The sequence below is a fragment of the Myotis myotis genome, unplaced genomic scaffold (genome assembly GCF_014108235.1).
Source record: "Myotis myotis isolate mMyoMyo1 unplaced genomic scaffold, mMyoMyo1.p scaffold_m19_p_3, whole genome shotgun sequence".
NCBI classification, from domain to species: Eukaryota; Metazoa; Chordata; class Mammalia; order Chiroptera; family Vespertilionidae; genus Myotis; species Myotis myotis.
This window is the reverse complement of record NW_023416335.1, coordinates 80,541-102,233: the sequence shown is the minus strand read 5'-3', so window position 1 is coordinate 102,233 and position 21,693 is coordinate 80,541. Positions and strand designations below refer to the sequence as shown.

The following is a 21,693-nucleotide window of genomic DNA, read 5'->3' as shown; positions in this document are numbered from 1 at the left end:
CCGGCCGGGGTAAGGCAGGCTTCCTGCGCTCCGCTTCACACCCGTATTGATGTCGCATCACATAGTCATTGATTCCAGAGAGGAGGGGGAGGGGGAGGGAGAGAGAAGCACCCCTGGTGGGAGAGAATCATGGGCCGGCTGCCTCCTGCACGCCCCTCACTGGGGATCCAGCCCACAACCCGGCCTGTGCCCTTGACCGGGAATCGAACCCGGGACCCTTCAGTCCCCAGTTCGATGCGCTATCCACTGAGCCACCGGCCAGGCTGCACCACCTTCGTAAACCAAACTCCTCCCAAGGCCGAGGAACGGACGGTATCTGAGGGGGCGACACGGGCCGCCTGTGAGTCTCCCTCCCGCGCGGGGGATGGAAAGCTTTGAGCCGGCGTTCTGAGCCCGTGGCGGAGGGGCGCTGCTGCTCCTCCTCAGAACCGGCGCCCTGGGCACCCCTCGCGCTGTGCCCTCTTGTCCCGGTCGCGGCTCCTCAGCGCGGTCTGTGTTTGTGCCCCGCAGTCCTCGGCAAGATCCGGAGTGCGGTCGGCAGCGCCCAGCTCCTCATGTCCCAGAAGTTCCAGCAGTTTTACTGGCTCTGCCAGCAGAACCTGGTGAGTAGACGCGGCTGCCCTCCGGGCACGGGCTGCGTGCTCCTCCTTCCCACGCTCCCCGGGTCTGGCTTGTTAACGACGCCGTCACTGCACAGGCTGAGTGCAGAGAGGGCACGGCCCGGCTTTGGGGGGGTTCCGATGGGCACCCCAGGCCCAGAGGCTGGGCGACTGGGCGGGGGTGGGCGGGGGCGGGGCCTGCGGGAGACAGGTGCGCCTGGTGCGGTGTGAGGTGGGGCTTTTGCCCCTGGCTGTCCCCCCGGCCCTGGGGAAGGAGAGGAAGCCTGGACTGCTGCTATGGAGAATCTCACGGGCACAGACAAGGAGGTGGCTTCAATGAAAACACACAAACAACCACATTTAAAGAGACTAAGAAGAGATTTTAGAAATAATTTGGGCTTTATATTTTACTAGAGGCCTGGTGCACGAAATTTGTGCAAGGGTAGGCCTTCCTTCCCCCAGCTGCCGGCACTGGCTTCCCTCTAGCACCCGGGACCCAGGCTTCCCTCCAGCCCAGCTTCGTCCAGAAGGTCATCCGGAAGGTCGTCTGGAAGGACATCTGGTCTAGTTAGCATATTACGCTTTTATTCTTATAGATGGTCAGGAGTGAAATGAATATAGCATTGAACTAGATAATTAATACGGTCGACAGTAAACTTGGTTCTGATCTTCCTGAAAATGAGAAGGAAAGAAAAGCCATATATTTATTTACAGTATTCCCCAAAACTGTATACACACACTGAATAATTGTACAGGCAGTGTTCGTTAAAATACATTTCAGCCCGGCCAGTGTAGCGCAGTGGTTGGGTGTCGACCTATGAACCAGGAGGTCACGGTTTGATTCCCAGTCAGGGCACATGCCCAGGTTTCAGGCTTGATCCCCAGTAGGGGGTGAGCAGGAGGCAGCCTCCATGATTCTCTCTCATCATTGATGTTTCTCTCTCTCTCTCCCTCCCTCTCTCTCCCTTCCTCTCTGAAATCAATACAAATGTATTTTTAAAAAATAAAACAATATACGTTTCATTTTCAAAATTGAGCTATCAGCTATTAAAGTGTGTATACATCTTTGGGGACACCCTGTACATGCATATTAACATATATGTTTATGTATACTTAGTTACATACATATTTATATATGCCTACTTTCATGTAAATATTTCTATTTCTAAACATGTTACAGGTACACATGTGAGTACTTACGCATCCATGTGTAAGGGCATGCGTGTGTGCCTGGGCACCTGTGCACATTTCTTATCCGACGAAAGAGGTATTCACTGAGTATGTCGGAGGAATGACTGGCTGGGATTCACGTTAGCGTGTGGCCATCTCATGAGCCAGACATCGATTTCTTTCAGACAAGACATTCCCATTAACATGCAAATCGCTCTCGGAGGCCTCCTGCCGCTGGGGGGGGGCGGGGTAGGGGGGGGTGCTGTGGTTTGATCGGTTCCGCTTGGCGCTTTAATTTGCAAGGAGACAGTGAATTTACAGGGTGCTCTTAGACATCAAAGCGAGCAGAGCGCCCCGAGTTGGCAATCCATCCCTTCTAATTGGGATCGTTTAAAATATGTTTTCTCTAATATTTTCCAATTAACCCCGTGAGAGTTCGCCGGGAAACGCCACCGCCTCGCTGCGACATGAGGTGGCGCGGGAAAGACACGTGAAGCTGCGGAGGCGTGCACTCCCCGTGTTTACAGGCGTGTTCTTGCCTCCCTGTCAGAGCCCCTGTTACCCCTCGTAAGGGAGTGGCGTCGGTGAGAGCGTGGGCCTGTCGCCCTGCCCCCGCCCTGTCTCAGGGGAGACGGCTCTGGCTTGTGGGGCGGTCATGCTTTCGCCCGCCTGTGCGGCTCATCCAGATCCGATCCTGTGGGCGACCCGGGGGCCCCCCCGTGGGCTCGGACCCGCAGCGCCGGGCCGGCTCACTCGGTAGAGACAGGAAGTGCCTCAGCCCTAAGGATCTGACTCTGCGCCTGGAGCTGCCCACCGTCCCGTGTGTGTGCCCCGGGCTGCCAGCCCCTCTCCGCACACTGGCACAGAGAGATGGGGAGCGGGGCATCGGCGTCCCGTCGCGGGGACCTCCACCCTCCGTGGAGCGGGCGCTGTGGGATCTGCGTGGCTGCAGTTCCACGGGGACACTCGGTGGGTTGGCTTTGCTGGGGCAGGGGCCTGGCCTGGCCCCATGACGTTTATAAACATACGTAAGCACTGGGGGACCCGAATGTGCACGCCCCGCCCCAGGGCCCCGGGCCTGGCTGTGCTGGTCACCTCGCTCCAAGGGCCCAGAGGGACCAGCCTCGTCGGCCCAGAGCAGCGACAGTGAGGGCGATGTCTGCCCTCGGGGGATGGCCGCCTGGACCACGGGCACCGGGACCAGAGCCCAGCCATGGACGCCAGGACCTGCCAGACCTTCAGAAGAGGACCGCCCGTGCCCTGAAGTCAGAGGGGACACAGCAAGCTCCTGGGGACTGCGATGAGGACCCAGCGTGTCCGAGGCCAGGAGCCTCCCTGGGACCAGATGGCGGGGTCAGGTGACCCCAGGGTCGGCCAGGGCTGCTGTGTCCGTCCTGAGCGGAGGCTGAGCCCGACACCCAGGAGTGAGCACCACCGTGCCCAGCTGCTGCCTGCAGCCCTGTGGTCAGGGCCTCGAAGGGCGCGGGCGCCCCCTGGTGGTGCAGGACGAGAACAGCCTCACACAGAAAACAAGACACAACCCGGCCTGGCAGGAGGGAGGGAAGGGGGAGGGGGCAGGGGGGAGAGGAGAGGGCGGTGGGCAAGTCCCTCGGGCAGCTGCCCCTCTGGCTGCTTTCCACAGAAAGGGGCTGGGGTCAAAAGTGATCATTTTGGGCCGCGGCCAGTGTTGCTCAGTAGTTAGAGCTCAGCCCGCACACCTGAGAGCCACGGGTTCCACTCCCAGTCAAGGGCATGTATTTGAGTTGTGGGTTCACACCCCACCCTCATTCGGGGCACATGCAAGAGGCACATGTCTCTCACATCAGTGTTTCTCTCCTCCCTTCCACTCTGCCTGAAAAGCAACAGGAAAATATCCTCAGGTGAGGATTAACAGCAAAATAAGGTGATCAGCCCTGGCTGGTGTGGCCCGGTGGATAGAGCGCCAGCCTGCGGACTGAAGGGTCCTGGGTTTGATTCTGGTCAGGGCGCATGCCCGGGTTGCGGGCTTGATCCCCAGTAGGGGGCGTGCAGGAGGCAGCTGAGCAATGGCTCTCTCATCATTGATGCTTCTCCCTTTCTCTCTCTAAAAAAAAAAAAAAAAAAAAAAGAAGTGATCACTTTGACATGGGTGTAGACGGAATGTCCCCAAACCATCACGTCGAATCCTACCCCAGTGGGATGGTGCCGTGAGGCGGGGCTTTGGGGGTCATCAGGTCATGAGGTGGAGCTCAGGGACAGGAACCGTGTCTTCAGTTTAAGGACCCAGAGCTCCCTCCCCTCCCCTCCCCCATGCGAGGCCGGGAGGAAGGGGAGAGCCATGTGTGAACCGGGAAGAGAGAGCTCACGGGACGGGACCAGGCGCCGCCAGCACCTTCCCCTCGGGCTTGGCCTCCACAGAGAATCCCCGTCCGTCATCTGTCATCTCTCATCCGTGAGCCGGTCCTGCTGCTTCTGTCCAGACGCCCACACAGACCAGGACCCGGGCGAAAGGCAGCTTAAACCAAACCAAACTGCAGGTCCTGCTGTGCTGCCCGCGGCGACGACCGAGGAGGCTGAAGGCCACGCTGAAGCCGGTTCCCACGAATATTTACCCACAGAACGTCCCAGCTGCTTAACGAGAGGGGGCCCTCGCCGAATCGGAACCACGTGCGAATCGCTCGAACCCTTCACCAGGGGCTGCAGACTCGGGCGCCTCCAGGCAGGCCAAGAGCAGGAGGGAGTGGCCTGGGCCTGGGGCTGCGGGCCGGAGGCAGCTGGGGCCCGGCCAGGGGCCAGGGTATGGGCGGGAGTGGCCAGGTGGCCAGCCCTCTGGGAGGGAAGGGCCGGCTTTAATGCAGGCAACAGCTCCCCGCCCGTCTGGGAGGAGGAGGCGCCCCCGGCCCTCCTGAGCGTGTCGAGCCCGTGAACGCATGACAATTGGCACCTCTCTCGGGGTCCGATGACGTGTGTTCAGGATGAGGTGGTGACCAAGGCAGCACTGACACATTCTTCACAGACTTCACTGTTAGAGCAGTTCTAGGCTCACAGCTCAACTGAGGGCAAGGCCAGCGATTTCCCACCTCCCCTGCATGGCCCCACCTGCATGGCCCCCACCTACACCCTCCAGTGGGACACCTGTCAGTCACCACGGAGGAGCCTGCACCCCCCCCCCATCCACACCCTCCAGGTGGACACCTGTCAGTCACCACGGAGGAGCCTGCACCCCCCCCCCCATCCACACCCTCCAGTGGGACACCTGTCAGTCACCACGGAGGAGCCTGCACGCCCCCCATCCACACCCTCCAGGTGGACACCTGTCAGTCACCACGGAGGAGCCTGCACGCCCCCCCATCCACACCCTCCAGGTGGACACCTGTCAGTCACCACAGAGAAGCCTCCATGCCCCCCATCCACACCCTCCAGGTGGACACCTGTCAGTCACCACAGAGAAGCCTCCATGCCCCCCATCCACACCCTCCAGGTGGGACACCTGTCAGTCACCACGGAGGAGCCTGCACGCCCCCCACCATCCACACCCTCCAGGTGGGACACCTGTCAGTCACCACGGAGGAGCCTGCACGGACACGCCATCGTCACCTGAGTCCACCGTGGACATCAGGGTCGCTCTGTGCTCTGCACCCTGGGGGCCTGGACAGATGTGTGAGGACGTGTGTCCGTCATCACAGCGTCACCCAGAGCAGTTCCACTGCCCCACACCCTCTGGCCCCCCTTCACCCCTCCCTCATCCCCACGGCAACCCCTGACCTGTGCCCGTCCCCGTAGTTCCACCTTTTCCAGGATGTCACAGGGCTGGAGTCACACCATGTGTGGCCTTTTCATAATTTCTTTGAGAAATTCAAAGAAACAAAAAGTTTAGAAAATGTGTGTTATCCCGGATGGGAGGGAATGGCTAAAGGAAAGACAGGACGCAGTGGTGAGCTGGGAGAGCAGGGCCCACAATGGAAAACTGACATGAGAACTGAGGCGCACAGGCCGTGAAGAGATGCGGGATGCGGAGCGGGTGGGGGCCTCTCGGACCCACGCTGAGGGCACTGGGCGCCGTCTCACTGGAAGCAGGGACGAGCGGGCCGGTCCTTGCTCCAAAGCGCCGGCTGGCGGGCCGCTGGCCTTCCTCTCCGCCTGACGCACCGGCAGGTGCAGCCTTTGCCCGCAGTTGGAACCGCCAGGGGTGCCAGGCCGGTGCAGCGGGCGCGCTGCCTTTCGGGGAAGAGAGAACGGTTATGGCGTCAGAGTTGCAAGTGCAGTCGAGCAGGCCGAGCGGCTCTGCTGAGTCAGAACCGACGCCCGCGTGCGAGTGGACGCGTGGAGGACTTCATGAGCGACTCGCCACTCTCAGCAGGCGGGGGTATAGCTCAGGGGTAGAGCATTTGACTGCAGATCAAGAGGTCCCTGGTTCAAATCCGGGTGCCCCCTTCGAGAGCCTTTTCCTGCTTTAAACTGTCCACAAACACTTGTGCAAACTGGGCCTGGTGAATATTCACCCGAATTGGGATTGGCTTCTCCCTGATCCACTCCTGTAACTCCCCCCCACCCCACCCCCCCCACCCCCCCACACCCCCCACACCCCAGCCCCCAGCCCTCTGCCAGCTCCCGCTGTCCGGCTCTAATCCCGCTCTGTGTTCCAGGACCCCAGCGCCATGCCCAGGCCCACCTCCCAGGACCTGGCGGGCTACTGGGACATGCTGCAGCTCTCGGTGGAGGACGTCAGCATGAAGTTCGATGAGCTGCAGCAGCTGAAGCTCAACGACTGGAAGCTCACGGCGTCTCCGGAGAGAAAGGTGAGCGAGCGAAGGCCCCACGCGGCCCCGCAGGCCCCTGTGCCGGTGCAGAGCCTGCATGGCACGGCGTGTTTGGTCGGTCACGCAGGATCAAGTGTGTGCACGTGTGTGTACACGTGTGTCTCTGCGTGCGTGTGCACGTGTCTCTGCGTGCGTGTGTGTGCACATCTCCGCGTGCGTGCGTGTGCACGTGTCTCTGCATGTGTGTCTCCGTGCGTGCGTGTACACGTCTCTGCGTGTGTGCGTGTGCACGTGTCTCTGCACGTGTGTGTCTCTGTGTGTACACGTGTGTCTGTGTGCGCATGTGTCTCTGCACGTGTGTGCCCATGTGCATGTGCACACATACGCTGGGATGCCATTCAAATCATCGATTGTCTGTAGTGGCAGCTCTCCCGCCGAATCTCTTGGTCACAAACAATTCAGAGAAGACGCTAAGAAAAATCACATGTCCCTCTTGCCGTTTCCTACGTGCGTCTGGCCTCTGAGTTCTTTTCATCCGCTTTCCCTGGGTCACGCCGAGAGGACTCCCCACAGGCTGCAAGGCCGTCTCCTCCGCAGATAAACTTCCTGGTTCAAGACCAGACCTTTGAACTTGATTGACAGCCGGGGTGTAGACACTTCCTGTCAGCCGTCAGCCGTGGCCCTGAAAGCAGGCCGCATTCCCGCTGCATGTGAGCGCGTGATTGTATTTCTTCCCTGAAGAGCCGTCTCTCGCAGGGCTCACAAGTGGGTGGGACTTAGCAATAAGCACCTTGGCTTCCTAGCACATTTCAGAGAAGTTCTGAATAATCATAATCTGATTTTTCTAGACCAACATTGTTCAACTACAATGATAGGGAAAATCATTGTGCAGCAGACACGGGGCAGTGGTGATTAATGCAGAGCTGGGGGTGCAGATCTGGGAGTGCAGAGCTGGGGTGCAGAGCTGAGGGGCAGAGCTGGGGTGCAGAGCTGAGGGGCAGAGCTGGGGTGCAGAGCTGGGGGTGCACAGCTGGGGTGCAGAGCTGAAGTGCAGAGCTGGGGGGCATAGTGGGGGTACATAGCTGGGGTGCAAAGCTAGGAGTGCAGAGCTAGGGGCAAAGTTGGGGGTGCACAGCTGGGAGTGCAGAGATGGAGTGCAGAGCTGGAGTGCAGAGCTGGAGTGCAGAGCTGGGGGCACAGCGGGGGCACAGAGCTGGGGTACAGAGCTGGGGTGCAGAGCTGGATTACATAGCTTGGGTACACAGCTGGGGTACAGAGCTGGGGGGCATAGTGGGGGCACAGAGCTGGGGTACAGAGCTGGGAGTGCAGAGCTGGGGTGCAGAGCTGAGGGGCAGAGCTGGGGTGCAGAGCTGGGGTGCAGAGCTGGGGTGCAGAGCTGGGGTACATAGCTGGGGTGCAGAGCGGGGGTACAGAGCTGGGGGTGCACAGCCAGGTAATGAGAGTGAAAGCCATAGTCATCGCTGCCCCAGGGGCCCTGCCTGCCTCATGGCCTCCAGGCTGGACACAGGCCCCATCAAGAGACTGACAGGCTCCCTCTTCCCCCAGGTGGGGACGGTGTGCGGTTGCACAGGCTGGACATCAGCCACAATGGACCTGGGCGTCCAGGGCCTGGGGCTAGTCCTGCCGTGACGGGGTCGTGTGTGACGGCTGTGAGGGAAGGTGTTATAATAAAGCGCTAAACGCAGGACCTGCAAAGCGGGTAGAGGGCTGGCGGAGCCCTGCCTGGCCTTCCTTCCTCGGGGACTGACAGGGGACAGAGCCCCAGCCCAGCGCGGCCCCCACGGGAGGACGGCTTCCAACCCAGGGCACAGCACCCCAGATAGGGGGTGGGTCTCTGCCCGAACAGGCTCCATCCATGTCCTGGAGCCCCTGCCCCAAGGCCCAGGAGCCCCTGTGCAAGGGACACCCTCCCAGGACCGGCCCGCGTTTCCGTGGCCCCAGGTCCCAGAGGCAATCGCGAGAAGAGGGAGTGGTAGCCATGCCCTGTGCTCAGCGCAGGAATTGAATAGATGGAGGACCAAGCAGACCTAAGTGCCGTGCGCAGAAGTGATTTCTTTATCTGCAAGCTCTCTGCCCACACCCCACCCCTCGCGCCCCCCCCCACCCCCGCAGGCCCGAAGCATCTGAGGGAGGCACAGTGTGCACCGGGCGGGAGGCAGGGCCACGGGCGATGCGGGCGGTGAACGGTGATGCCGGGGGCCCCTGACGCCCATGATTGTGTGATGCTTTTCAGGAAGAACGGAAGGTCCCCCCTCCGATACCAAAGAAGCCCCCCAAAGGGAAGTTCCCCATCACGAGAGAGAAGTCCCTGGACCTGCCGGACCGGCAGCGGCAAGAGGCCCGGAGGCGCCTGCTGGCCGCCAAGCGGGCGGCGTCCTTCCGCCAGAACTCGGCTGGCGAGCGCGCCGACAGCATCGAGATCTACATCCCCGAGGCCCAGACGCGGCTCTAGGACGCGGCGACGAGGGCCGCCTGTGCCCGCCTGTGCCCGCGGGGCTGCCCGCTGCCGCCGACGCCGTCTTTTCTATTCCCCGACGGGACGGTCTGACTCACAGGCGCCCCGACGGGCAGCCGTGGGACCTCTCAGGAGAGCAGGACACGTCTCTGGAGAGGGACCCGCTCACATTTTGTTATTTCTATTTTTATAATCGTGAGATAATCAGAGGCAAGAACCACAAACACGTTCAAACGGGTGCATCTCCCCACTCCCTGGAGGCACTGCCCCCCCCCCCCCGGCAGGCACGGCCCCCTGAAGTGCAGGGGGCCCCCCGCCTGGGGCTGCTGCTCCTGTCCCCGCTGACCCTCCCCATGTTCCGTGTGCCAAGGGTATGGTAACGAGCAAGAAGGCACCTCCACTGCCCCCCACCCCGCCCCCCACGTGTGTCTCCATGACCCAGAGGCCCAGGTCGGACCCTGGGAGCGCCCAGCACCACCGACACATAAGGAAGGTCCCTTCACAGGAGGGGGCAAAACATCATCAAGGTGGGTGTCTAGGCGGCTGGCACTCCCGTGGCGGGCACTCCCGTGGCTGGCGCTCCCGTGGCGGGCAGGCGGGCAGGTGGGCGGGTGGGCGGGGAGCAGACGCCCTGACCCCGCGAGGGAGCCCGGTGCACCCCCACCTCCGTGACCTCCGCACACGGTCCGCCTGTCAGCCTCGCCCTCACGCTGCGTGGGATCCATTCGTAGATGTGTGCTCGGCCTCCAGCGCTGTCGGGGACCCCTGAGGGCGCCCTTCAGGAAAACAGACCAACAGGAAGTGTGCTTGTTGGAGGACAGTTGTGATGCGAAAGGTTTAAGGAATAGGCATGGGCGGGCGGGGGGCGGGGGGGTGCGGAGCCCTCCGTCCAGGCCGCCTGTCTCAGTCGCGATGGGGCCGTCACGCGTGGTGACCTCAGCGGGACTCTGAGGGTGCTGGCGGTTCCGGCGGGCGCCCCAGAGCAGCGGGAGGACGCAAAGGCTCCGCGGTGCGTACATCTAGCCCCGCGGCCGTCATGCCGGAAGGACAGGCGGGTGCTGTGCAGAGGAGAAGTGTCACCACCGACCCCACTCGGTTCCCCGCCCCCCAGGTGAAGGCAGGCGCCCCCCGAGGACAGGTGTCCGCGCCCCACACCACGTCTTCCGCCCGCCACTCCGGGCTGGCTCGCCTGGCCTCGCTGAGCCGCGCCCGGTCCCTGCGCGTCCGGTCCCTGCGCGTCCGGTCCCCGCGCAGCCCTTTGTCCGGCCCTGTGACTCGCACTTTAGGCCGCGCCCAGCTCTCTGCCCCTGGCGCCTGCCGGGGTGCAGTGAGGGGCGCCCCGCCCCCCCCCCGCCCTCTGCAGCCTGCAGGCCCCCCCCCCCCACCGCACCGAGCATGGGCGCCCTCGGAGCACAGTGGACACTATCGCATGTCTGTCTCGCTTCAAACAGTTTTACTTTTTTAAAGCTGAGTCGTTAAGAACTCCCTGTAAGAACAGCACCCTGTAAATTGAACCTCATATCCGGTATATAGTTTACCAAACAGCCTTAAAATATATTTGGAAGCAAAAATCAGTACGAATGTATATCCTTGAAAATGCAAAAAAATAATAATACTATTTCCCTGGAATATTCTTCTATAATGAGTCCTACTTCCCCAGAGTGTTCAAAGCGTTTTTTTCTACCTAAATAAATACCTGAACCCGAGCCGTGTGCCGTGGCCAGGCCTCGTCTGTGCCCTCCGTGGGGCCGCCACAGGGGCATGCGCAGTTCGGCGTCCTGGCCGTCGCAGGGGCCGTGGAGGGGGAGCTGCTTCGGGGAGCACAGCCACGCAGACCCCACGGGGGGGGAGGGGGCGGCCAGGACTCCGGCCCTCCAGCCGCACAGCGTGCCCGCCGGCAGCCCCGGGGCCTTCTCGGCCGTCCTTGACCTTGTGCAAAACAGACAATGACAAATTCTAAAGTTAGAGAATACGTATTCACTTTGGATCCCAGACTCCCTAATCCTGACTTGAACGAACGCATTCACTGGATTTGGGTTCGTTATCTTTTATGTTTTGTAGACTCATTTTTATCCTAAAACCACCCCCCCCCCCCCACACACACACACAGTCTTGGCCTAAACCGCTCCCAGGTGAGCACCTTCACCGACCCCCGAATGTGGCGAGGCCACTGGCGCGCAGTGGGGCCCCTGGAGGGACCTGGTTGGCCCCCCGACTCCCAAAGACGCCATGGGACGGCGGAGCGGACGCCAGGCCCCACAGAACGTCCCTGCTCCCGTGGCCCGACCGAGCGCCACGGATCCCGTCCTCGCCGTGACAGCCCCTCATGAATGCAGAGATAAGCCATGTTTGCGTTCTTACACGTAAAGAGAAATAAAGCCGTTTAGAATACCTGCTAGTCAGCCGAGCTCATTTCTTCCCACAGAGGCTGAGCTCCGGGAGTCATGTCACCGCTTTACCCCGTTCTGCTGACCCTCAGCCCAGGATTCACTGATTTTAGGGAGTGGAAGGGAGGGGGCGAGGCAGAGAGAGAAACACCCATGTGAGACAGACACATTGATCGTTGCCTCCCGCCTGCACCCCGCCGGGGAGGAGCCTGCAACTGAGGTACGTGCCCTGGACCGGAGTCGAACCCAGGACCCTGCAGGCCGCGGGCCAACGCTCTATCCACTGAGCCACACCAGCCAGGCCTGGGCCAACATTTGGTGGAGAGTCAGGAGGGACAGGGAGAGGGTCTTGACCAGACAGGCTCTCCATCATCAGGGACTCGGTAGTCAGGGGCCCGTGGCCGGAGGCGGGGAGGACGGCGCCCACCTTCAGGGAGACGCCGAGGCTGGCTGCACGCAGCTGGCGGGCAGCAGTCCTGCTCAGGGTCTGACCGGTTCCCAGAACTCAAACGGCCAGAAGGTCCCACCTTCCAGGTCTGTGTCTGCCCAGCCATCTGTGGTGCCAGGTCCGTGACCTCGGTGGGGGCAGCGGGACCCCCACGAGCATGCTCTGACCGGTCCCCACGAACATGGACGTGTTGCCCGGGTCCTGCTCTCCCCACCTTGCCCCTCAAAGAGGGCCGGCCCAGCCCAGCCCAGCCCAGGAGCATAGAGTCGTGTCCCCAGAAACAGCCTAAATGGATCGGTTCTCCATTTGCCACGCGGGCTCTTGTCCCAGCGTCTCCTTTCTCCTCGAGGCTTGAGCCTCCTGTTTTTCTTTCTGCTGAAATCTAACACCGTCGGGGTGTTCGCCGGCCCCGGGACCTTGCCGAGGGCTTCGCTCTGTTTTGTCTGCGTGTTTGTTGCACTGTTTGCGAGTTTGGGTGGAGCACAGGGTTCCAGACTTGAAGGTGGAAAACCACAGCCTGGGAGGCCTGAGCTGGGTGACCCCCTGGACACCCGGTCCTGACCCGGGGCCCGAGGTCGGACCAGACCTGAGCCTTCCCAGCGGGGCTCGGCCTGTCCTGCGACTGCTCCGACCACTGCAGGTGGGGTGGGCGGGGAGCCGACGGGGCCAGGGCCTTTTCAGTTCACGCAGAAGGCCCATCAGCACTGCGGCCACAGCAGGACTTGGAATCGCACGCGATGCCCGGAGACCGCCAGTCGGCCGTCGAACCACCTGCTTCTGGTCACACAGCAGCCAAGGGACCCCACGTCTTGGGGTCTCCGCCCTCGATGCTGTCACGTGAAGATCGGTGACCGGCTCTCCAGGCCTGCGAGCGCCCAGGGGCAGGCGGCGGCTGAAGGCGACGTGGTCCCATCTCACACGCGTCCTCCATGGCGTGCGGTGCAGGGTCAGGGCAGGACACGGCAGTCACCGGTCGGGTCCCGGCCCAGCCGACCGCAGACATGGGCCCTGACCGTGTGGAGGTGGAGAAGCAACTCAGGGCATTTCCATTCCTTCTGGCTCAGACCTCAGTGTGACCGGACGTCTCCACGGCGAGAAGCAGGTGCCACGCAGCATGGGCCACGTGCTCACCATTGCTCCAGCTCCGCTGCAGCGGCGACGAGATGCAGAGCCGGTGCCCCGCACGTTAGAGGGACAGAGGGCCCGGCTCAGTGTGGAGCCTCGACCCATGAACAGGAGGTCACGGTTCGATTCCCGGTCAGGGCACGTGCCCGGGTTGTGGGCTCCATCCCCAGTTAGGGGGCGCGCAGGAGGCAGCCGATCCATGATTCTCATCGTGGATGCTTCTCTCTCTCCCGCTCCCTTCTCTCTGAAATCAATAAATATATATATATATATATATATATATATATATATATATATATATATATATATATATATTAGTTTAAAGTGATGAAGGAACGTTCATGTGGAAGCAGATGCTGAGCCCGGCCTATGGCCCCCTTGGAGACCACGGAGGGTCCTGGGGACGCCCCAGGAAGCCACCGTCCCTTCCCGCCGACACGACGAACACCAGGACCCGTTTGCCCGGCGGCCCTGACCCTGGCCTTTGCATCCAGCGTTCCAAGAAGTGACTTCTGGGCTCCGTGTAAGCCCTTGACGGGTGACAGTTTGCAGAGGAAACATCAGTTACGACACAGCACCGCTTTTTACGAGGTTTTATAGAGACACGGCGAGGGGGCCTGGTTCCCTCCCCCTGTGTTAGACTCTACGCGACTTCCTCATGGGTGCTGCTTCCAGACCCCAGCGTCTCGCCCGGCTGGCCCGTCCCCACGGAGGGACGTCCGATGGGAGGAAAGACGGTGCCAGGCTTCGGTGGAAAGTTCGGGGACAAAGGCCTCTCTTTCGAGGAGCAGAGCGCGGTCCCCACGCAGAGGATGGTAGACCCAGGGGAGCCCCAGGGCCGCCTGGGTGCCTGCCGCCTGCCACTTAACACCCACGTGTCACCCCTGACTCGCCACCTGGACCCCCCACCCACCCCCACCTCTCAATATTGTGCTCATTTCACTATGAAAGGGCTCGGCGTGTCTCTCCCTCGCTTCACAGCTCATTGGCTGGATTCAGAAACGCTGCCCCGCACGCGAGTGTCAGGTCCCGCACCACCTTCGACCTCTCACTTCCCACGGTCACGCGGGGACCAGCTCAGCCTGCACCGCCCTCCCATGGCCCGTCCCAAGTGCCCGGGTGCCGCCTGAGGACGCCCTGAGGTGCCTCCGTGAGAATTTGAAGGCAGGTTAGAGCCAGGACACTAGCTGCATGGTCAGAGTTTTTACAAAAGTCTATAAATAAATACATAAATATATAAATATACATACCTGTGAAGCCCTATCAGCAAGGAGGGCGACCGCGTGCCCAGTCCCCCTGGACGCCTTGAACGACGCCCTGTCATTCTTGTCGCGCTTTTAGGGTCCGGGTTCGGTGGATGAGTTCTGTGCGGGCCTGCGGGGCCCAGTCAGGGTGAGCGGTGTGGCCCCGCCCCCGGCACCATGGCTCTCGCTCTTTGTGCACCTTCTCGTCAGACACCATCGTTCCTTTCAGGCAGTGAAGGGGTGCGTTCTTGGGGTTCCTTTCCCTCCTGGCCGGCTCCCCCCACAGTCACTGAGAGAGCAGCTCATGCGCCCCCCTCCCCCGTGGACCTCTGTACCTCGCACTCAGGTTCAACTCCTGTAAACAGCTCCGCAATGAAATTTCAGGGAAGCAAGGTTTCCTTTTTATTGGAGGGAAGTCCCGTGTCATTTTAAACTCAGAAACACACACGGGTACGGACCAAAGAGCTCTATCCAGAGAACAGGGTGCCGTCCTCGTCACCTACGTCATTGTGGAAGCAGCCTCGGCTTCTCTACCCACCAAGCGATGGCCCTTGATCACGGCTGCGATGTCCTGTGTATGCAAATGGCATCGACTAAAGGAGTTTAATAAATCCTGCGGATTTAGTCACTGGCTGTCCTAGACTCTTGAGTAGCAACGAGAAGAGACGTGTCGGGCGACCCGTGGATGCGTCCGCACACCCAGCCCAGGCGCGGCCTCGAGCGCCAGCGGGCCCACCGTCTCCGGGGTGGCCCAGCTGCTCACCGCCCTCCCGGGCAGCGGTCCCCTTCTGTCAACGTGCTCCCTGAGCCCACGCCGCCTTCTCCTGCCCGTGGCCGGTGAGCCGCGCTCCCTCCGGTGGGAGTTGCTGCCTCCCCTGCCTCTTTCCACCCGTCCCTCAGCTGGCACTGCAGGCGGCTCCCTGTCCGTCTCTCCCTACGGCCCCCGGAAAGCATGAGCATGAGGCCTTCAGGAGGGACTGCAAAGCCACGCCCTGCCTTGCTCATCCCTGCCCGTGGCCACCCCTGCCCGTGGCCAGCCCTGTCCGTGGCCAGCCCTGACCATGGCCGTCACAGCCCGTGGTCATCTCTGCCTGTGACCATCAGGGCGAGCTCCCTGCACTTCCCTCCACCGGCTCCACATTGCAAATGTCATAGGCAGTGATGGCCATGGACAGTGATGGCCACTGGCAGGGATGGCCACGGGCAGGAATGGCCACGGACAGTGATGGCCACGGGCAGGGATGGCCACTGGCAGGGATGGCCATGGGCAGGGATAGCCACGGGCAGCCTGGGAGGCCGGGGGAGTAGTGGACAAGGTGCAGAAGGCAAGTTTCTGGTGAGTGTCTGTGTCTGACTCCTCCCTAGTCAGGGCCGCCCGGGGGCCGAGTCCACGCAGGAATCCCTCCACGTGCCTCGCTTTCTAACAAGGAGAAGCCAGGTCTCAGCGTGGAGAAGGGTGGCCAGCATGCCCGTCTCCCACAGACCCCTGTTCGCTGGAGCACACGGACACCCGGCCAAAGGGGAGATCTGCACCCCTTTCTTCTTCGACCCCTGCTCCTTCCGTGAGAGCTAACCTGCTGGGCGTGGCCTGGTCACTTTGTACTGTGGCCAGGGTCAGTGAGGGCCCAGACAGTGCGGGGTGTCCGTTTGCAACGTGGTGACGAGGACATTGCCGCCGTCAGGGGCCGGGGTGTGGGGGGGCGGATGGGAGGAGGGAGAGAGGGAGGCGAGGGCTCTGTCCTGGCCTCCCCACTTGTTCATGAACCCAAACGCTCCCAGGTCGGCTGTGAATTAAAAACAGCGACAACCTCCCACGGGAAGCGACCGGTAGGAAAAGCCGGAGCAGCAGTGGGTGCTCACGTATGCTTTCCGCTATTTGCCACCTTGAATGAGCTCCCGTGAGAACTGGGGCCTCGGGCGCTTCTGCTGCTGTTTCCATGTGGCGTTGGGGTTAAATCACCAAGTGCAGGCAGAGCGGCTGCTCCCTCCGTGAAGGAGAGCGAGGAGGGAGGTCGCCGTGAGCTCGGGGTCCATCCGGCGCAGACCCCGAGGCGCGGGGTGCCTGCCCACGTCGCGTGGTTTAAATGGACCAGAGCAAACCCACTTCCACACAGCCGGGCCACACGCCTCAGAGTGAACTTATCTCACCCAGCATCGCTGCACAGCGGAGGTTCAGACCAGGGCCCTGCACACACCCTGTGCCAGTTGGCAGCCTCCCCCGGCTCTGCACGGGCACCCCTTCCCGGGAAGCCCTGGGGACATGGCCGGGCGGAGGCTTCTCTCTCTGAGGCCCCTCTGTCCTTCCTGCCCTTTCCCCAGGGCCTCCCACCCTCTCCCCATCGTCTCCAGGCAGAACCCGGCCTGTAGCACCGGCCCCTGTGGCTGGGCCCTGCCTCGCCCGGTGGGCGCTCTGGGGCACCCTTGGCATCGTGGGCAGCCGTTGTCCAGGCCTCTCTCTCCATTCACCTCCCTCGGCGGTCACACCAGCAGGACCCTCTGCCCTTGTGTCCACAGAGCACCGCCCCCCAGCCCCTCTCCCTTTTCCCCTCCCCGGCTTCTCCCGTGGCCGCCTGATGCCCGCCTTCTAGGCAGATCCCACTTGGCTGCTCACAGCCTCACAGACTCTGTGTCCCAAGCCCGTTGCCCCTCCAGCCGCTATCTTAACGCAGCCCCACCCGCAGGCATCAACGTCACTCAGCCCCCCAGGCCCCGGGCCCTTCCCTCAGGTGAATCCCGTCCCAGGCCTCGCCTCCGTGGACTCTCAAAGTCCTGCCGACCCTCCAAGCCTCCATCCCCAGGGTCCCCCTGTCCTTCCCGAGAGAACTGGCCGCTGTCTCCTGTCTTCTCCCCAAACGATGCTCAGCCTGGTCCCAGCACCCCCGTCTCACAGAGCAGAAGGTATGTGTCCACTGGCGTGGGGTCCGACATGAGCTTTCTGAGCGCGAGAAGTCACGTGCATTCCTCCTCCTACCCCGGCTCCCCATGACCATGGACCCCCATGTTCTCCAGGCCGTGGGGGACCCGCTGGCGGAGGGATGGATCCGAGCCCTGGGCGTCTCCCCTGGTCACCCACTGATTCACCAGCTGGTCACTGGGCAGCATTACATGCTGGAGTCCCCCAGGCCGGACAGGAGAGGCAGGCCCCCCCTCACAGGTTCAGCTACTCACAGAAGGTCTCCTCCAACAAAGGGTCAGGCCCGGGAAGGGTCACGGAAGGTTTATAACTTTCCGAACAAACCGAATGCTGCCTGTTTTGTTGCATGGACGCTGGTCCGAGATGGGAAGCCTCATCGCCCCCACGGGGAGCCCCGACTTCCAGGGCCGTGGAGAGGGAGGGCGGATGCGGGCGTCCAGGTTCCGCCATGTGAGGTGCAGCCACCCCGGCGCCTGCTGCTACAGGTGACAGTGGGGAGGGAGCTCTCGGTCCCAGGCAGACGTCACCTGCCCCCGCGGGGCTCTGAGAGCGGGCACAGCCCTGAGACACGGCGGGTGGCAGTGTCAGCAAAGTCGCAGGTAGGACAGCCGGCCCGCGTGGCTCAGTGGCTGAGCATCGACAGGAGCCGAAAGGTCCCGGGTTTGATTGCGGGTCAGGGCACAGGCCTGGGCTGCAGGCTTGATCCCCAGTGCGGGGGTGCAGAAGGCAGCCAATCAATGATGATTCTCTCTCATCATCGGTGCTTCTATCTCTCCCTCCCTTCCTCTCTCTCTAAAAAAATCAATGAAAACGTATTTTTCAAAAGGCAGGTGGGAGAGGGAGCCGCCGAGGCCGGAGCATGTCTCCCCCCAGCGGTGAGTTTCTGTGCAGAAACTGGGAGCTACAGGGCCCCACTGAGCGGGCGCCGTCTGGGGGTTCTCAGACTCCGTCTCGGAGCTGCTTTCCTGTTCCAAGCCTCGTCCCCCAGCCGTCGCGGCTGCGTCCAGTCGGGGCCACGGTGCCTGAGCCTCGCGGAGAGAGGCCGTACCCAGCAGGCCCGCGGGTGGCTGGCCCAGGGCCGGCACCACCATTGGACCAGAGGGGCTCCCCGCTCGGAGCTGCGCCATGGGCAGGTGACTCTCCTTAACCGGGCGGCCTGATGCCGACGAACCTGTGACCTTCGCCCGGGCTCCCCGCCTTCTCCAGGCCCAGCTTTTGGGGGGTCTGTCCTCGCTGAGGCTGTCTGGCCTGCAGTTTTGTAAATGCCTATGGACGATTTCAGATGTGCAGCTCCAATGAGAACGGTCTCAACTGTATCAGGGAGGGGCTTTCTCAGAGAATCCGAACAGGCCGGGAGCCGGAGGCTGGCGCAAGCCCTCGGGCGTCGCTGATGAGCAGGACTGGGGCCGGGGTCTCGGCCGCTGCGCACACACTCGGGAGGGCCACCTGCCGCCCACACCGCGAGGCCGGACAGGGAGCCCTCCTTCGGATTAAGCAACGGGCACCCGGCAGGTCTGTTTGGGGATTTACGCGGTAAAGGGGCTGCGCGGCCGGGGGACTTCAGAAACAACCTGCTTGTGGAGGGAAACGTGTTAGAGTGGTCCAGGGATACCGGCGGCTTCTGGCAAAGGATGTGGGGTTCACCGGAGTGGAGGCCAGGCAAGAGCGTTGCAGCACCAAGACCGACCCCCAGGGGACAGCACGCACAACCGCCAGCATCCTTACCCAGCTGTGTGTAAGCCCTGGGACACAGACCCCAAGGTGATTCCTACCCACCATTCCGCTCAGCGAGGCTGGTCAGGGGACTGGGAGAACGATGCTACGTTTCAAAGGATGAGCGGTTTGAAGCAAGCTGTCAGCCCCGCTGCCCGCCAACCAGGAAAGCACGATGTTCTGCGTGGACATATTCCTCTCTGAGCTCACGGCTATGACTCAGCAAGTCCTCCACCACAGAATAACAAACAGGACTCGAGAGAAGGAAGTGACGAAGCTTTTCTGTTTAAATATATGGTTATTGATTTTATTTTATTCAGGGAGGAAGGGAGGGGGAGAGAGAGAAACATCAAAGATGAGAGAGAATCATGGATCAGCTGCCTCCTGCACGCCCCCCGACTGGGGATCGAGCCTGCAACCCAGGCCTGTGCCCTGGACCAGAATCGAACCTGGGACCCTTCAGTCCATAGGCCGTCGCTCTATCCACTGGGCCACACCAGCTAGGGCTTCTTTTCTTTTTTAATATGTTTTTATTGATCTCAGAGAGGAAGGGAGAGGGAGAGAGAGAGAAACATCAATGATGAGAGAGAATCATGGATCGACTGCCTCCTGCACCCTCCCCTTCCCCCCACCCGTCACCGGGGATGGAGCCTGCAACCCGGGCACGTCCCCTGACCGGGATGGAACCCGGGACCCTTCAGTCCACCGGCCGACACTCTATGCACTGAGCCACACCGGCCAGGGCCCCATGCTCTCCTCTTCTCCAGGTGAAAAGTATTTCCCATGTAGATGTGGGCAGGCCGTGGAGCCGGCCGATCAGGATTCCAACCTTAAACCAAGTGCGGTCAAGCACACCCTGATGGGAGATACGGTGGCTGAATCGCCCGTGGCCTAATTCTATTTATTTATTTATTTATTTATTTATTTATTTATTTATTTATTTTTTATTGAGGTGCAGTTGACATGCAGCATTGCATTCGTCTCAGGTGTAGCCAGAGGCTGTGTCTGTTGGGAAATGGACCCACCAGTCTGGTGGACATGGGTCACCACAGTGACAGTGTCTTTCTTGTGATGAGACTTTTCAGATCTACCCTCGGAGCAGCTCTCAGACATACCATGCAGCGTTGCTAACGACTGTGTCCCTCGAATCGCTAAGACTGGGGTCTTTTCACTCCTGTTAGTCACGTCACAGGACAGGGGGCCGCCCGCCCAACGCTCCCAGCCAAACAAAGGCAAGGCCGCACGCCTGACTGCCGCGGTTCCAGACATTTTCCCGGGTGACGGTGTCCGGGTTGTGGCCTCAGCTGCCGTCAGCAGAGTGCGGGGCCCCGACTCCCTCCCTGCCTCCCTGCCTCCTTCCCTCCCTGCTCCGGGCACAGCTGGCCGGCCACAGCTGGGATCCCAGGGAATTTCCAGTCTGAGATCCTGTCGGGTTGGGGCGTGCCTACACCGACCCAGATTCCTCCGCACTGGAATGTAGGCCTGACCCACCCCGCCCCAGGCACCCTCCAACCCTGAGTCCCAGCAACGCCTAAACTCCCTGTCCTGGGGCCGAGTTCCTGAAAAGCCTGCTCTTGCCCAGCCGGTGCGGCTCAGTGGTTGAGCGTCAACCTATGAACCAGGAGGTCACGGTTTGATTCCCTATCAGGGCGCGTGCCCGGGTTTCGGCTCCATCCCCAGTAGGGGGTGTGCAGGAGGCAGCCGATCCATGATTCTCTCTCATCACTGATGTTTCTCTCTCCCCCTGTCCCTTCCTCTCTGACACCAATAAAAATCTATTTAAAAACACACACACACAACCACCGCTCTCCTCAAAGTCCTGCCTGTGCACTTTCTCTTCTCATTTCTGCTTCCTCCCAGCAGAGCTTCCCCCGATGAGCAGAAATTTCAGGAACACGAGGCGCCGAGGCAAATCTGTGTGAAAGATCCGACCGAGGCCCCAGTAACAGGGAGACCTGATCTCTGGGACTCACCGCAAAGTGCTTTCTGCCTGAACCTGGGGGCCCCCCCAATACAGCGTGCAGTGCCTTCCTGAGGCCCCAGCCAGCCCCATTCTCCGCCGCCCCCACCCCCACCCCCACCCCCACCCAGGCTCCCACCAGAGTCCCATCCTGCTGCCTGCAGGGGCCCATGGGGAGCAGGCGCCTGGGCTGTTACAGGCACATCCCGAGGAACTGGGCGGCCTGATGGGCTCCACGAGGGGTTCACGGGCCCAGCAACTGCCAGGCCTCAGGGCTGCAGGACGGCCATGGGGAGCCCGCCCCCCGGGCAGCAGGCAGGGGCCGGGCAGGGAGGCTCTTCCCTCAGTGGCTGCCCGCTGTTGTGTGGTAAGTCCTGGGCGACGGGCCTGCTGGTTTCTCTCTGTTTCAGAAAGGAGGCCTGAGAACATGGGGCTGCGCGCTGGGTGCCGAGGAGGAGGAGGAGGAGGAGGAGGAGGAGGAGGAGGAGGGGGGGGGGGGGAGCTGGTAAGGCAGTGCCTTGCTCAGCAGCCTCCGTGTCGATGAAACACCAGGTGAGCGCACACGTCACATCGGGGCAGAATGCTGTCTCCAGGACACGGCCACCAGCTGAGACGCACCTCTGTCCCGCTCTTGGGGTTTGGGGACAAGCAGACTGTGTCATTCTCTTTAAGCACATTGTGTCCTGTCAAGAACTCGGCTCCCAGCCCAGGGCGTTGCTCAGGGTTGAGCTTTGACCTATAAACCAGGAGGTCACGGTTCGATTCCTGGTCAGGGCACCGGCCTGGGCTGTGGCTCCATCCCCAGTGAGGGGCGTGCAGGAGGCAGCCGGTCCATGATTCTCTCTCATCATTGATGTTTCTTTCTCGAGGAGGAGGAAGAGGAGGGGAGGGGAATGAGGGGAGAGGGAGGGGAGAGGA

General features: G+C 61.6%; 1 protein-coding gene and 1 non-coding gene across 2 annotated transcripts in view; both read left to right on the top strand.

Annotated features, from left to right (window-relative positions):
- Nucleotides 1-9,579, top strand: part of DLGAP2 (DLG associated protein 2) — a 110,966-nt gene extending 101,387 nt beyond the window's left edge. The window contains exons 11-13 of the mRNA XM_036301650.1: nt 511-602; nt 6,395-6,547; nt 8,763-9,579. Coding sequence (XP_036157543.1) covers nt 511-602; nt 6,395-6,547; nt 8,763-8,981 — 464 coding nt within the window. The 3' untranslated portion in view covers nt 8,982-9,579. The remainder of the gene's footprint in view (nt 1-510; nt 603-6,394; nt 6,548-8,762) is intronic.
- On the top strand, nt 6,111-6,182 carry TRNAC-GCA. The gene has a single exon. It is a non-coding gene; the product is annotated as a tRNA-Cys (tRNA).
- Nucleotides 9,580-21,693: the final 12,114 nt, after the last annotated feature.